Here is a 15,326-nt window from a genome sequence, read left to right as displayed (position 1 = left end):
GTTCTTCCTAGCCATTTCACCAGGTTGTCTGAGTTGGGCCAGATGGTTATTTGTGCATTGTTGTACCTACTGGGTGGCTTCCATGTTTTGGATGGATAATTCCATGTCACAACATGAACAAAGATCAGCAATGAGTCGAGAAACACAAGGCAAACCAGTTTCAAATATGATGTCCTTGGTTATTCTCATTCAGCTGAGTAGGTGATTTTACAAGTAGGACCACCTCAGGGTATCTGGTGGCATAGTTAAAGAGAACTAGGATGTACTAATAACACCTGGGCTGACTTTGGCCGCAGCCGAACAAGATCCATGTCAATCCTCTCAAATTAGATGCCAATGACGTGGAGTAGGACCAGTTGATTAGCCAGTCTTCCTCAGGGAGGAGCCCCCAGGAAACCCTAGCCAAGCTCAGCCCATGAGCAACAGGACACAGAGGTAGGGAAGTTTCCTTAAGGCCCATCCCTTACAAGACTCTTGTCCCTGAAAACTGTTTTAAGTTAATGATCACTTCCATTAAAAGATTGGAGGAAATGTGTCTGCCACTGATAAAACATGCAAAGAGAACCCTTGTCAAAACAAATAATTGAGTGGCAAATGTCGTGTCATGGGGCAGTGGTAACAAATGTCATGTCATTGGGCAGTGGTGGCTCAAGTGGTTCACCCTTTTGCAACGTTTACAAACAGTACCCTTTCAACAATTCGTAAGGATGTTAAATTTGTACACAGTGAATTAAAAACCTGGTGAAAGCATCCCTCCAAAATACACATCAAATAAAGGTTTGTTACAAAAAATCATTCTATTTCCGGAAACAGAGAAAGACATGGGGAAACTACGTCTCTTAATATACAACATGTCACGAAAAATGCTTAAGGGTTCTTGATTGAAAGGCCAGGTTTTAAACCCTGCTAATCTGCCACTGTTATTAAGCAAGGGGCTGTTGTATCATAGCTGCCCTTGCGTTCATACCCCAACCTTCTCAGTCGGGATATGTGAAAAGAATTCCACTGTGCTTTAATGTATGTGTGGCGATAATATAGGCTTCTATGCCCCAAATAAATTTTTTTCATTTACGTCTATAACCTATTGGAAGGCTGGATGTCTGGACCTTACCAATGGCATATCACTCATTAAGGAGTGCCAAATGGCCACTTCATAAAAATTACTTATACTAGAGGTTATAGGGTTGATATTCAATGTTAAAAAGAGACTTGTGATGAAAAGCTTTAAAACATTAAATTAACATATAACGTGCCATGTTATAAGATTTGATAAAACATTCCCCATTCCATGTTTTTAAATGTGCTTCAAAATGCACTTTTAAAACTCATACATGCACACTGTCCTCATCTTAGTACCTTTTTTTTTTACTATCATCACTGCTACTGTACTGTAGCTGCAAAGCTCAAAGGATAGCCCAGTCCCATGTAACCTACAGCAGGGATTTGAAAAACATTTGACCTGTGGGATAAAGTTAATATGGAGAGATCCCAAAATTTTAGATCTCTGGGTGATACCCAAGTGTTTAAAATGAACACCATCACCTCAGATCTGTTCAGTTTGTAGGTTTTGTGATGCTGTGACACTACTGTATTAGGTCTCATCATACTTAGTCTTATCAGTTTACTATATGTGTCCATGTGATATATCTTAACTTGTATCTTTGTTAAATTTTCCAGGTCTTGAAGTTACAATGGGGATATACACAGATAATAATTCAAATCTAACACGTTTTGTGACTATTCTGACCATGGAGTCATTGGACATACCACAATCCAGTGCTTTTTCTATATTCATTTTTGGCATCATCACATACTGTTTAATTTTGTTCATCCAGTTCATTCTTCTTGCAACTATTGTTCTAAAAAGGGAACTGCATAAACCTATGTACATGCTGCTGTTTAATCTGTCTATATGTGACCTTATGGGAGCTACAGGTTTTTACCCTCAACTGTTTGGTAGTATACTGTCTCTGAGCAGAGAAATCTCCTACCCTGCCTGTGCCTTGCAAGGCATTCTAATTCACCTCTATTTGTGTGGATCACTTTTATTTCTCACTGTTATGTCTTATGATAGATACATTGCCATTTGCAAGCCTTTGAGGTATCATAATCTAATGACACAAGGTACCTTGATGAAGCTTATTTTTATGGTCTGGTCTGCAGATTTTGCTATAATTGGGTCGGTATTCGGGCAAACATTAAGCAAAGAAATCTGCAGGACAAATATAGTTGACACATATTGCAATAATCCTTCATTAATGAAGTTAATCTGTGAGGATACAAGAGTAATTAACTATTATGGCTTGTTTACTATAGCTCTTGTACAAGGCCCTTCAATACTGATGGTATCGTTTACATATGTCAAAATCCTAATTACCTGTCGTTCTACAAAACAGGCAAAATCTATAAGTAAGGCAATGCAAACCTGTGGGACACATTTAGTTGTTTTTCTGAGTTTTGAGCTCAACACATTTATGCTACTGGTTTCTCACAGGTTAGAATCAGTATCTCCACACTTACGAAGGGCATTTGGTGTTTCAGTTATTATCTTCCCTCCAATTCTTAATCCTCTAATTTATGGATTGAATACAAGGGAAATTCGACAAACAATTTTTAAATTCTTACAAAGACAGGTTTCTTTTACATAACAGAAAACTAAAAGAAAACACAGTCTTTTATATAATATATATAACAATAACTAGCCTTTTCTACTCCACTAAAATAAAATGACATCTGAAATGATGCACTGATATATCATAATGGATGCATAGTGATATATGAATATTATTTTTAAATTCTACTACTATTACACAAAAAAATATTTGATTCTTTACCATGAAGTGAAAAAAAAATAAATAAACACACATTTTAACCAGGATGTTTAAGTATCTAAATAATGCTGTGAGCTGTTATGAATATAAGCATTTTGTTCAGAGTCAAATTCAACTTTATCATTCTGCACAACAAAATGAGGACACTATTGCAAATTCTCTTTAACAGGGAAAGGTCAGTCTTGCCTATTTATATCCAAGGCTTCAATTAGACATTTATGGCATTTAGCAGACACCCTTATCCAGAGTGACTTGCAACTGAGGGTTAAGGGCCTTGCTCAGGGGCCCATCAGTGGCAGCACGGTGGACCTGGGGTTCAAACCCATGACCTTCCTATCAGTAGCCCAACACCTTAACCACTTAGACAACACTGAGGATGGGACATTTGTGGACATTTGAGACAATGTACATGTCTGCTGAATTTTTATACCAACTACTACACTTCTTATTGCACCAAACTTTTACTGTGGTTTTTAGTTTTAAATTGTCAACTTGTATATATATATATATGCTGAGATCTGTTCACTAAACTGAAAATAGCAAGTCTATGTTTAGCTTTACATAAATGTGCTAGGATTTATGTCTTTAACACACAGTATAGTAAAAATTATTTGTTAACATATTTAACAGTGCCAGGTAAAGAACGCTCTCTAAGTAGCAGGGGTAATTATATATAAAACATGTATGTATGAATAAGTAAAACATGGTAGATCTACAGTTCATTGTATACACATGTAATTATATCACATGGTATCAACATGGAATGTGCTGAACTGGAATATGTCCCACATACCTTTTTATTCAATACACAGAAGAGAATTCATTGCATCATTACAGTGTTTTTTATTAAGAGACAGGAGTCAGAGCTAGAGGTAGCCAAGCTGAAGATGTTCAGGTTCTCTTTGGGAGTGACAAGATTGGACAGGATTAGGAACGAGTACATCAGAGGGACAGCTCATGTTGGACGTTTGAGGGACAAAGTTAGGGAGGCCAGATTAAGATGGTTTGGACATGTTAAGAGGAGGGAGAGTGAGTATATTGGTAGGAGAATGATGGACATGGAGCTGCCAGGCAGGAGGCAAAGAGGAAGGCCAAAGAGGAGGTATATGGATGTAATTAATGAGGATATGAAACTAGTGGGTGCAAGTGTTGAAGATGCAGAAGATAGGGATAGGTGGAGAGAGATGATTTGCTGTGGCGACCCCTGAAGGGAAAAGCCAAAAGAAAAAGAAGAAAAATGCATTATGGGAATTCTGCATGATTTCTTTGTTTTTCTACCATTGTGATTTTTTTTTTTTTTTTTTTTTTTTGTAAATCTGTGTGATTTTTGTTATATAGATAATTATATTTGGAGATTAATCTCAGGCTAGGAGGCAGAATATTTCCTTGAATGGAGACATGTTAATCACATAACTAACACATAACATACCATAATCTTGATAACTATGAATTGTTTTTAAATTGGAGATATAAATACACTGAACACAATACAAAGAGAACAGTGAAGCAATAATTGACTCACACTTCAGGCAGCATGTTACTGTATGTCCATGTTTTCTGAAACAAAGCAACCAATAATAAATATGGTATTTATTCTATATTATAGTAATACTTTATTAGATATATATTTTTGGTGGGAGTTGTTTACATTTCAGAGAACTTAAAAATGATTGCTGGACAGACTCAGCTATAAAGATACAACTCGCTTCAAATCAAAATAGGATCCAGCATTTCGTTGTAATCCCTGTATGATTTTTTTGAGAACATTTTATGTTAATAAAAATGGAGAATAATCATTTTAGAGACTTAAAACAGAATTATGAAACATTTGTGACCCTTGGTTGACTTCGGCAGCAGCCCAACAAAAGTCATACCAATCCTCGCAAAGAACATGCCAATGATGTGTAGTAGGATCAGTTGATTAGCCTTTTTTCCTCAGGGAGGAGCCCCTATTGAATCCTGGACAATGTCAGCCCCATGGCAGGCACTAAATTCCAGAGGATTCGTTACCATGACATAAAGTGGACGTGTTTCAAAAAACCAGCATACTACGAAGGACAAAACAGTCATACAGGTTGATTTATTTTAGAAAACAAATAAACAACCAAAAACTAGCGTTATGGTTAGGGTTAGATTATCAAATAGGCCACGCCTACCTGATGACACTGTTTCGCTGTACTGAAATCCCTGGAAATAAGTGCAACAGGACACAGAGGTCAGGAATTAGTAGAAGTGGCAACTCCCCTACCTAGTTCCAGCTTGTTACTTTTAAAATTAATGAAGCTCCCACCAGTTTTGCTGACTGGCCCAGCAGAGAAGGCTGTGGTTGGTTTAATGTGCTCCTGGAGTGCAGAAAGTCTGACAAAGGCATGCCGTTGATTTCCACGGTGACCATAGGTGCTTTCAGTGGTGGCGGTGAAGGCAGTAATGCATCTTGTGAATTCCATAGACAACTCTCACACCTACATGCTTACAGTACGTTCTCTTTCATCATCTCGTGTTCACCTATGGGAAGGGCATCCTTTTCTGACCTCTACAGAAGCATCCAATTGCACCAAGTCTGGCTTGACAGACAGAAGCGCGTGCCAAAGGCAAGTAAGGTAATGCCCCTTACCCGAGTGCAGAATGCACCTGCACGCGCTGCCTTTCCTCAGTTCACTTTCGCTTCTCGCGACTTCTTGATCAGCCTCCGCCGGACGTGCTCATCCTCAGCCAGGTTAGCTTCGCATGCCGCCTTCGCTCGCACCCCCCTTTTTTTCCGTAGGCTGCCCACCTGCTTTTTTGCCTTTTTTTCCTCCCTATGGCGCTCCACCAAAGCGGCTCCGGCTACTCCGGTGGATAACCTATCGCGAGCCTGCCCGGCCGTGTGCGGTGCGCTTATCGCCGTGAGGGATTCCCATCCCTTCTGCGTTGTCTGCACGGGTCTCAAGTATGCGCAAGAGGCTATTGATCTTTCGGAGAACTGTAGCCATTGCCTGGCGCTCCCGAAAAAGCTCCTGAGTGGCTCAAGATGGCCACTTCCCAGTGTGTCGACTTCGAGCTGTCCGACTCGGAGGGGGAAAAAGGCAACGCCGCCGCGCTCCCGGGGGCCTCCCGCGGCATGGCTTCCTCTGACTGGGCCGACATGTGTCCTTCCCCGGCAGGTCCTGGGGATGAGGCCGAGGCGGGCCTTCTCGAGGGCTCGGATGACGAGGAAGCCATCCCGTTTTCCCGTTGACACACAGTTATATATCTCATCAAAACCAGATGAAATAGCCACAGTGTCCAAATTAACTCAGTGCCTTAGAGAGATAAAAGACTGGATGAGCTGCAACTTTCTATTGTTAAACTCCGATGAGACAGAAATACTACTCATAGGTCCAAAAACCAGTGCACATAAACTCTCACAACTTAACTCCCATTTAGAGGGATGTACTGTTACAAGTAGCTCGACAGTGAAAGACCTCGGTGTTATATTAGACAGTAACTTGTCTTTTAAAAATCATATCGCCCATACTACCAAAACAGCCTTCTTCCACCTTAGAAACATTGCCAAGCTGAGAAACATCCTGTCTGTATCTGATGCTGAGAAGCTAGTTCATGCGTTCATGACCTCTAGACTGGACTATTGTAATGCATTACTAGGTGGTTGTCCTGCATCTTTAATAAATAGGTTACAGTTAGTCCAAAATGCAGCTGCCAGAGTTCTCACTAGGACAAGAAAGTATGACCATATAACCCCAATTTTATCATCTCTACACTGGCTACCTGTTAAGTATAGAATTGACTACAAACTGCTGCTACTTACATACAAGGCTCTTAATGGTTTAGCTCCCATGTATCTAACTAGCCTTCTAACACGTTACAATCCTTCACGCTCTCTGAGATCACAAAACTCAGGACTTTTGGTAGTTCCCAGAATATCTAAGTCTACTAAAGGTGGTAGAGCGTTTTCTTATTTAGCTCCCAAACTTTGGAATAGTCTTCCTGATAGTGTTCGGGGCGCAGACACACTTTCCCAGTTTAAATGTAGATTAAAAACTCATCTCTTTAGTCAGGCGTACACATAATACATCCCATAATATCATGCACCAGTACATCAGACCAGCACATTTTTATGAACAGCAGATATGTTAATCCCTTTCCACTGCTTCTCTCTTTGTACCTATCCCGAGGCATCCAGACACTGTACCAGCTCCCAACGTCCTCTGTGGGACGAAGCCTTTGGACGTCCACTGAACCGAGGCCGACTCTAAGAATCCTGAGACATCTCCAGTTAGACTCTGTGGTACTCAGGAGATCAGAAGTCCTTGAACCTCACACCAATACAACATTTAACTGACTGTATATTACAATCACACCCCCAGTGTCACCCATATGAGGATGGGTTCCCCTTGAGTCCGGTTCCTCTCAAGGTTTCTTCCTTTACCAATTCAAGGGAGTTTTTCCTTGCCACTGCTGCCTGAGTCATCTCAGACTTGCTCATAGGGGAATAAATACATACACACTGTGAACTATATACATCTAATAATAATCTAGAATTTTTATTCTGTTAATTCTTATTTCTTTTATTATTTGTTAATTCCTTTATCATTAATTATGTTTACCTTCTGCTCTGTGTTTATGTTCTGTAAAGCTGCTTTGAGACAATGTCTATTGTAAAAAGCGCTATACAAATAAACTTGAATTGAATTGAATTGAATTTCCGCGGCCCCTCAGGCTCCCCCCGCCCCACCTCAATCGGTGCTGTTGGAGCTTTGCGAATGTGCTGCCCCGTGCCTCAACATCGGCCCTCCTGAATGATTCGGATCAGGAGAGGGATGTGTATGACGGTAAGCTTCTAGGGCCTCCTGCCGGCCCGAGGAAGCAGCTGCTGCCTGTCCTCCCTGCATGTGCAAAACACATGAGGTATTGCTGGGGAGATCCGCCTGATCTAAAACACGGTCTCGCGGGGCTTGAGGTAAAGGATATGGCAGGTCTGGGCATGGGCAATCCCCCCGTGATTGAGCCTTCCATCACCAGACACCTTAACCCATCCCAGGACGGGCTGCTCGCCCCACCCAAGCCCGTCCTCTTGGGCAAGATGGATCATTTCTCTGCATCAATCCATCAGGCATCTTATAAAGCCTCAGCTCTTTCCATTCGAGCTCTCAATGTCTCCTCGCTGTTGTCCACGTATCAGGCTGAACTCCTGCTTGATTTGGGCCAGCAGCTGGAGAGTGGGTCGCCATCCCTCGATCTCTGGAAGGAGATTGTCACGGTCAATGACCTCGTCCTCCGCAATGCCCGTCAGGCTGTCAAGGCTAGCGGGCGCTCTATGGCTTTTATCGGTTAGGAATTCAGGCTTCATGCTCTGGCTCACAAGCTGTTGGTGTGGAGCACGCAGCATTTTCTGTCGTTACAGGCGACTCACGTCCTGCTCTACGCTTTCCCTCCGCCTGATATCCCCGACCCTGGCTAGGATCGCGGTGCAGGGTTTATCTCTGATCCTCATAGCTCCCAGGTGGCCCAAGGCACCTTGGCTAGCAGAGATAATTCCTCTTCTGTATGCGGAGCCGTGGCCCCTCCCGTTGCGTACGGACCTCCTGACCCAGGCGAACGGGGAGATTTTTCATCCTCAGCAGGCTGGGGCTTCCCCCCCCGTGTTATCGCCATGATTCAGAGTGCCAGGGCCCCTTCCACACACTCTCTCTATGATTGCAAATGGCGTGTGTTTGAGGCATGGTGTGAGGAGCACCAGATCGTCTCGTATCTGTGCTCAGTCACTGATATTCTGGGCTTTTTACAGGGCATTATCGATCGTGGCAGGACCTTTTCGAAGATTAAGGTCTATTTGGCGGCTATAGCTGCATGTCACGCCGGTTTCGGCGATGCTACGGTGGGGCACCCCCTTATCCGTAGATTTATGAGGGGCGCACGCTGTTCCCTGCCGGTCACCAGGAGTGTGGTCCCGGATTGGGATCTCTCCATGGTGCTGGAGGTGTTGGCCCAGCAGCCTTTTGAGCCCCTGGGGGATATCTCCCTCAGGTTGCTGTCCTTCAAGACGGAGCTGCTCCTGGCTTTGGCTTCCGCCAAACGTGTCAGTGATTTGCATGCGCTCTCGGTTCATTCCTCGTGCACCAAATTCTCGCTCAGCGGGGATAGGGTTTGGCTTAAGCCTAACCCGGCCTTCGTGCCTAAGTGCTTTCCAGCCTTCACTGGTGGTGTGATTGAGCTCTCCGCTTCTCACCCTCCTTCTTTTTCCTCTGCAGAGGACCAGAGGTTGAATGCTTTGTGTCCTGTGCTCGCTCTACGGGCGTACGTGGACAGGCAGACTCTTTTCGGGGGGGCGATCAGCTCTCCATATCTTGGGCCCCGCCGAACACAGGAAAACCCATCTCTAAGCAACGCCTCTACTTGGCTTCTACTTGGATTGTAGAAGCTATCTCCTTGAGTCTAGGGGCGTGCAGCCTCTAGTCAGCGTATGAGTCTAGGGGCGTACAGCCTCCAGATGGCCTCAGGGCTCACTCCACTAGAGGCTTGGCTGCTTCGTGGGCTCTGTTTGGGGGAGTTCCCTTGCAGGACATTTGTGCCGCGGCAAGCTGGTCCTCTCCGCACACCTTTGTGAAAGTGTCGTGACATACAGCTAAGTACGGTGACCCATACTCAGAATTTGTTCTCTGCATTTAACCCATCCAAAGTGCACACACACAGCAGTGAACACACACACACCGTGAACACACACCCGGAGCAGTGGGCAGTCATTTATGCTGTGGCGCCCGGGGAGCAGTCACTACCGGCTTGATGTTACCCGTACCACCGTGGCTCATGCGGTCTTGAGTGTGGGCTCTTTGTAGCCACGTGCTACGAGGCCCGCACTCTTGTCAGCCCTGTCCGCCCGGCCTGGCTGTGCATGTTTTCAGGCATATGGTCTTCTCCCCGCTGTACACTCGGGTTGGTCCATTTACATGTTTATTTACATGTTCTTTTCCTGCAGGCAGCCTGCTTGTTGGACATCAGCGAGGTTTTAACATGCATGTTGCCGCATGCTGTGTATCCCTTTGGCTGAGCTTTTTGCCCCGTGCAGTATGTTATGTCTGCTGCTTTGTGACGTGCCAGGCACCACCTTTTTGGCCGTCCTCTAGCTTACAGGTCGTCGCTGTGAGTGTATTGGGCAACCGGGGAGTTGTCTATATCTCCCCGGTTGCCCAATACACTCACAGCGACGCATTAGGTTACTGTCGTAACCCCGGTTCTCTGAAACATCGAGTGGAGAGATCCACCGTATGCCCCGCTTGCTGCACGAGAAGCGAATATGTACACTGAGGAAAGGCAGCGCGTGCAGGTGCATTATGCACTCGGGTAAGGGGCGTTACCTTACCTGCCTTTGGCACGTGCTCCTGTCTGTCAAGCCAGACTTGGTGCAATTGGATGCTTCTGTAGAGGTCAGGAACGGATGCCCTTCCCATAGGTGGATCTCGAACACGAGATGTTTCAGAGAACCGGGGTTACGACAGTAACCTAATGTTTTTACAAAGTCAGATTTCTTCTTCTCGCTAACAGCAAAACAAACTAAAATATATATGCATGTCCTTTTTAGTTTACTGACACTACGTTAGTACATTTAGTTTACTTACATTACGTTAGTACATTAAGATAAATACAACAATTGTCTGGAATAATAAAACAGCAGTGAATCAGAAATCAGAATAGTCTTTATTGCCAAGTATGTTTTCACATACGAGGAATTTGTTCTAGTTCAGGAGCTCCACAGTGTAAACAGAATGGCAATGATAAGACATGAATACATATATAATAAATGCAGTTGTATGTACAGAGGATAATAAAGGCAGTTGTGTGTACAGTGGAAAAATGTGGAAATCGAAATATAAATAAGTAAGTATGTGTAAGTAATGTATATCATATAATGTAAGTCATGTGCATACATGAATATGTTATTCAGTCAATTAAATGTATTAAATAAATAATCTTTAAACAGTTCCGTAAAGAAATGAAACATGAACCAATTCATTTGCCTGTTAAATGTTTTTTTAAGGTTTTGATATTGCAAAAAAAATTACTTGATATCAGTTAATAATTTGAATTTAGCATGTTATAACAATTATGACTATAAAATCATTAGGCATAGTACCACTAACATCCATTTTATTAAATTATTCTTTTGTTTTTACTGTAAAAACTGTTGTAACTGTGCAAGTTGTTTTTTATTTTGTTGTTGTTGTTTTTTTAACGTGAGTCTAAAGTCTAAACCTAAATCTATGTCTAAACTTTCAATCATCCAAATAAATTTCTGTTATATTATGAAAGTCAATATTAAAACAGTACAGATTGTGAACATTATTTCTGACAAGTGAACTTGACTGAAGTACATTATTTGAATCTATCGCTGCCTAACACATTATTTCTGTCATTATTTCTGTTCCATTTGTAAAATTCACTTTATTTTACTACTTATGTAATGTGTCTATCTGTGTTTTCCCCTTGTTTCTGTCTGCCGTGTCTCCCTGATGTCAATTGTTGACCCCGCCCACCTATCTGTTACCATGGACACTAATTACATTCAATCTCTTCCCCAGGTGTTTTGTCTTAGTCCTTGTCTGTCTCTGTTTTGTGATTGGTTCTCGTTCACCATATATACTCTGTCTGTTCACTTCAATGTTGTTGGTCGTTGTAGGTGTTTGGTTCATGTTGTTCTCTGTTCCTGTTCCGTGTCCTGATCTGTTTTGCCTGCCTGTATGTTTGTTTCTCGTTTTTGTCCAGTAAAGTCCTATCTGCATTTGGATCCTATCTTGCCTCTTGTTTCACCGTGTCACAGCGTGACAACTTAGTTCATGATAATTTTGAGCACATCAATTCCTAATGTTTTTGCCAGTTTATATTATGTTTGGTATCAATTTAGTTTAAAACCTGATAAACCACATTAGCGAAAACATGAATCTCATTGTGTATTTAAAATCAAGTTGTTTTCCCTCTTAATTATATTTTTCAAAGTTAACCTGCAATCAAGAAATTTTACATGTAGATTTTTAACCCCAATTAAAAGGATATTACAGAAGAATAATGATGAGGAATTTACATTAGAGTTATACTGAAGATGTGTGCATGACTGCCTATTGAGAGTGTCTAATGTCTGTATAAAGGGGTATAAAAGGGAAGTCATGGTTATGAGAATTTGACTCCTAACCCTAAGGTTTTGGGTTCGAGTCTCGGGCCGGCAATACAACGACTGAGGTGACCTTGAGCAAGGCAGCGAACCCCCCAACTGCTCCCCGTGCGACGCAGCATAAATGGCTGCCCACTGCTCTGGGTGTGTGTTCACGGTGTGTGTGTTCACTGCTGTGTGTGTGCACTTTGGATGGGTTAAATGCAGAGAACGAATTCTGAGTATGGGTCACCATACTTAACTGTATGTCACGTCACATCACTAATTTTGCAATGTCAATGTTGCATGAATAAATGTCAATTCCAATAAATAGATTTCAGTAAACACTGATCCATTTGCAACAGGTCCCATATTTTGTATACAGTATGTTTGCATTTTGTTAAAACTAATGAATTTTCTGGTTATGCAATTATACTTCTGACCATATAGTACACAGTTATGGAAAGGAAATTATTTATATAATTAAAGCATCCAGTACCACCCAGATGAGGATGGATTCCCTTTTGAGTCTGGTTCTTCTCAAGGTTTTCTCCTCATGATGTCTCAGGGATCTCTTCTCATGAAAATTTCAGGGATTTTCAAGGCCAATGTTGTGGTTTCCCAGGCACTGTTTAAACTGTGTTCCCTGATGACCCCAATGTGGCAAACTCCCAGATCCTGTTGCAAGCAAAGCTCTCTGCCAAGGCCAACGTGGTGGCCTCTTAGACCCTGTTGCTCGTCAAGCTTCCTCTAGAAGCCAACATGGTTTCCTCCCAGTCATTGTCTCTAAGGCTGGCAGGGTGCCCTGCCAAGTAAGCAGACTGCCGAGGCCTCCCAAAAAAAGCTTTTGCTGCAATCAAACCTTATCCACCCCTGACAAGCAGACCCCTGACTCTCTGTCTTCTTAAATTATTACCCAAACAGGTAGCTAGAGAGGACATTTTGCCTACAGGAGCAGGACCACTAGGGGAGGCCCAGAGAGGTATAGGCTCCTGAATTTATCCATTTAGGGTAGATCTGTTTAGATCAATTTGTTTGTTGCTTGACCTGTTTGTCGCCTGTTTTACGATTTTGGCTTTGCCTTTCATTTTGGACTGTTTGCCTTGTGTTACTTAAACCTGCTCCACATGCACTTGCAATCGACTCTGTCTTTCAACCCCCCACCATGTAACAGAGGTTTTAACATGCGACAATGAGACAATAGATACAAATTTGTGACAATTTTAAATGGTCATTAAAATCCATTAAAATGCCCATTTTAAAGTGTTACTCTTCAATTTAGCGTTTACGTTTAGCCGTAATATTCTATGGCAATACAAAACAGATCAGATTTCAATTAGGTCGTGTGGGTCATATGGGTCTTTTGTCTCCACTCCCACAGTGCTGTACTTAATTATGTGTCCACTTTGTCCTCAATCCCAAAACTCCTAAGGGTGTTTTCCTTTCCTCACATAATAATAATTAAATTACTTCCTCATTTAGTTGTTCTTTCATCTTGTTTGTACAATTCATCTTGAATATAGAAAAAATTGAAATGAAAAATAGAGAAAATTTTTTTGTTGAACTATACAGTTTGTATAAATTAAATAAAAGTGCATGACTGGGTTTTTGTTTCACACAGATATTAAACAGACTTGTTACTTATTTATTGTGCTTGGGATTTTTTTTAAATAAATATGGCAATAATGCGTTAAGTTTTTTTTCCCAGGAAATATGTAGTCATTTAATAAATAATCCATTTATCAAGAACCTCATCACAAATATGTAAAATAATTGCTTTTTGATACGGACGTGTTGATCTTATGATGTTAACTGTAATATATTTTTGTGTTTTGTTTGAAATGACAACCATCTCAGACATAAACAGTAACATATCCCAAAGGCATTATTAGCAACAGTGTTCATTAGGTAAACAAGCTACGTATTTATGAGGAAGTCTCACAGGATTAATTACTACATACAAGTGCTTGTAGGATATCATTAGCCGAATCCCCATACATGTGATTAATGAAAGGATTTGTGTTCCAAGACATAATGGCCTAAAGTTGTGTCCCAGAGGTGTTGCAATGTTTTGATTCTAAAATGTTCATACACAACACCGAGAGAACAACAATCGACTCTATAATGTTCAACCCTCGTTAATATTTTATCCAAACTGCAATAAAACAAAACAGAAGCTTTTAATTTGTGTCACATGTACATTACAGCACGGTAAAATTCTTTCTTCACATATCCCAATTTTTTTGAGTTTGGGGGTCAGCAGAGGTGGGAGTATGTGCAAGTCACATGTGCAAGTCACAAGTCTCAAGTCATGAATGTCAAGTCTCAAATTTGTGACTTAAGTCTGACTCAAGTCAAGTCATATGACTCGAGTCCCCTATCTCCGGGGGTCAGAGTGCAGGTTCAACCATGACACAGCACTGCTGGAAAGTTAAGGGACTTGATCAAGGGCCCAACAGTGGCAGCTTGGCAGTACTGGGGCTTGAACCCTGATCCTCCAATCAACAACCCAGAGCCTTAAACACTTGAGCCACCACTAAAATTTATAGAATAACTGCTAAATTATTCAAATAAAAGTTTCATTCATTTTTTTGAGACTCATATAGTGGTTGAATTTTAAAATGTGAAACTGCTATTTGGAAATACCTCCAGTCCATGTCTGGTCTGTTTCTAAATACCTTATGGAAGGTTTTGTCTAGGGAAAGAGCTAAAGAACAAGGTACAATTTGTACTCATATGTGGGAATAAAACATTTCTGCTATGCATGAGAATTAAAATGTAGTTATACTACATTATAAAACCACAAACTAATACACACACACACACACACACACACACACACACACACACACACAGCCCATGTTAATACAAACACCTGGACACCTGCGTATTTGTGCAGTTATCTTTTCTGACAAGTTCATCATAACTGAACTGTTCAAGATTAGGAGGGGAAAAAAATTTTTATTTATTTATTTAAATTTTTTTTTCAATCTTCAACTGCCCAAACCCTCAAATCCTTGTTCTTCACTGACACAAGTGAAACCTGATGTGTCTTCTGCTAGTATAACGTATTGTAACTTAGTGTAACCATATCTGTCTGAAGATGCTTTTCTGCTCACTATGGTTGCAAAGTGCGACTATAGACTTCCTGTCAAACTCATACAGGCCTGCTTATACCATCCTGTGTAAACTTTATAGACTGTTGTGAATGAAAATTCCAGATTATCAATTTCTTCACTGACTGGCTGTCATGTGATTGGCTGGCTGGCAAGTGTACAAATGTCCATAGAGCAGGATTTATGAGTTCCTAAAAGAGTTCTAATTCGGTTCTCTTTATTCTGTGTCCGGTTCAATGGTAGCTCGTGTGGTTAAGT

General features: G+C 41.6%; 1 protein-coding gene across 1 annotated transcript; it reads left to right on the top strand.

Annotated features, from left to right (window-relative positions):
• Positions 1-1,570: 1,570 nt before the first annotated feature.
• On the top strand, positions 1,571-2,648 carry LOC113645349 (olfactory receptor 4E1-like). Its single transcript, XM_027150886.2, has one exon. The coding sequence runs from the start codon at positions 1,692-1,694 to the stop codon at positions 2,646-2,648; it is 957 nt and encodes a 318-aa protein (XP_027006687.1). The 5' UTR covers positions 1,571-1,691.
• The last annotated feature ends 12,678 nt before the right edge of the window (positions 2,649-15,326 follow it).

Source organism: Tachysurus fulvidraco, chromosome 11 (genome assembly GCF_022655615.1).
Source record: "Tachysurus fulvidraco isolate hzauxx_2018 chromosome 11, HZAU_PFXX_2.0, whole genome shotgun sequence".
Lineage (NCBI taxonomy): Eukaryota > Metazoa > Chordata > Actinopteri > Siluriformes > Bagridae > Tachysurus > Tachysurus fulvidraco.
This window is presented reverse-complemented; position numbering and strand designations above follow the sequence as displayed.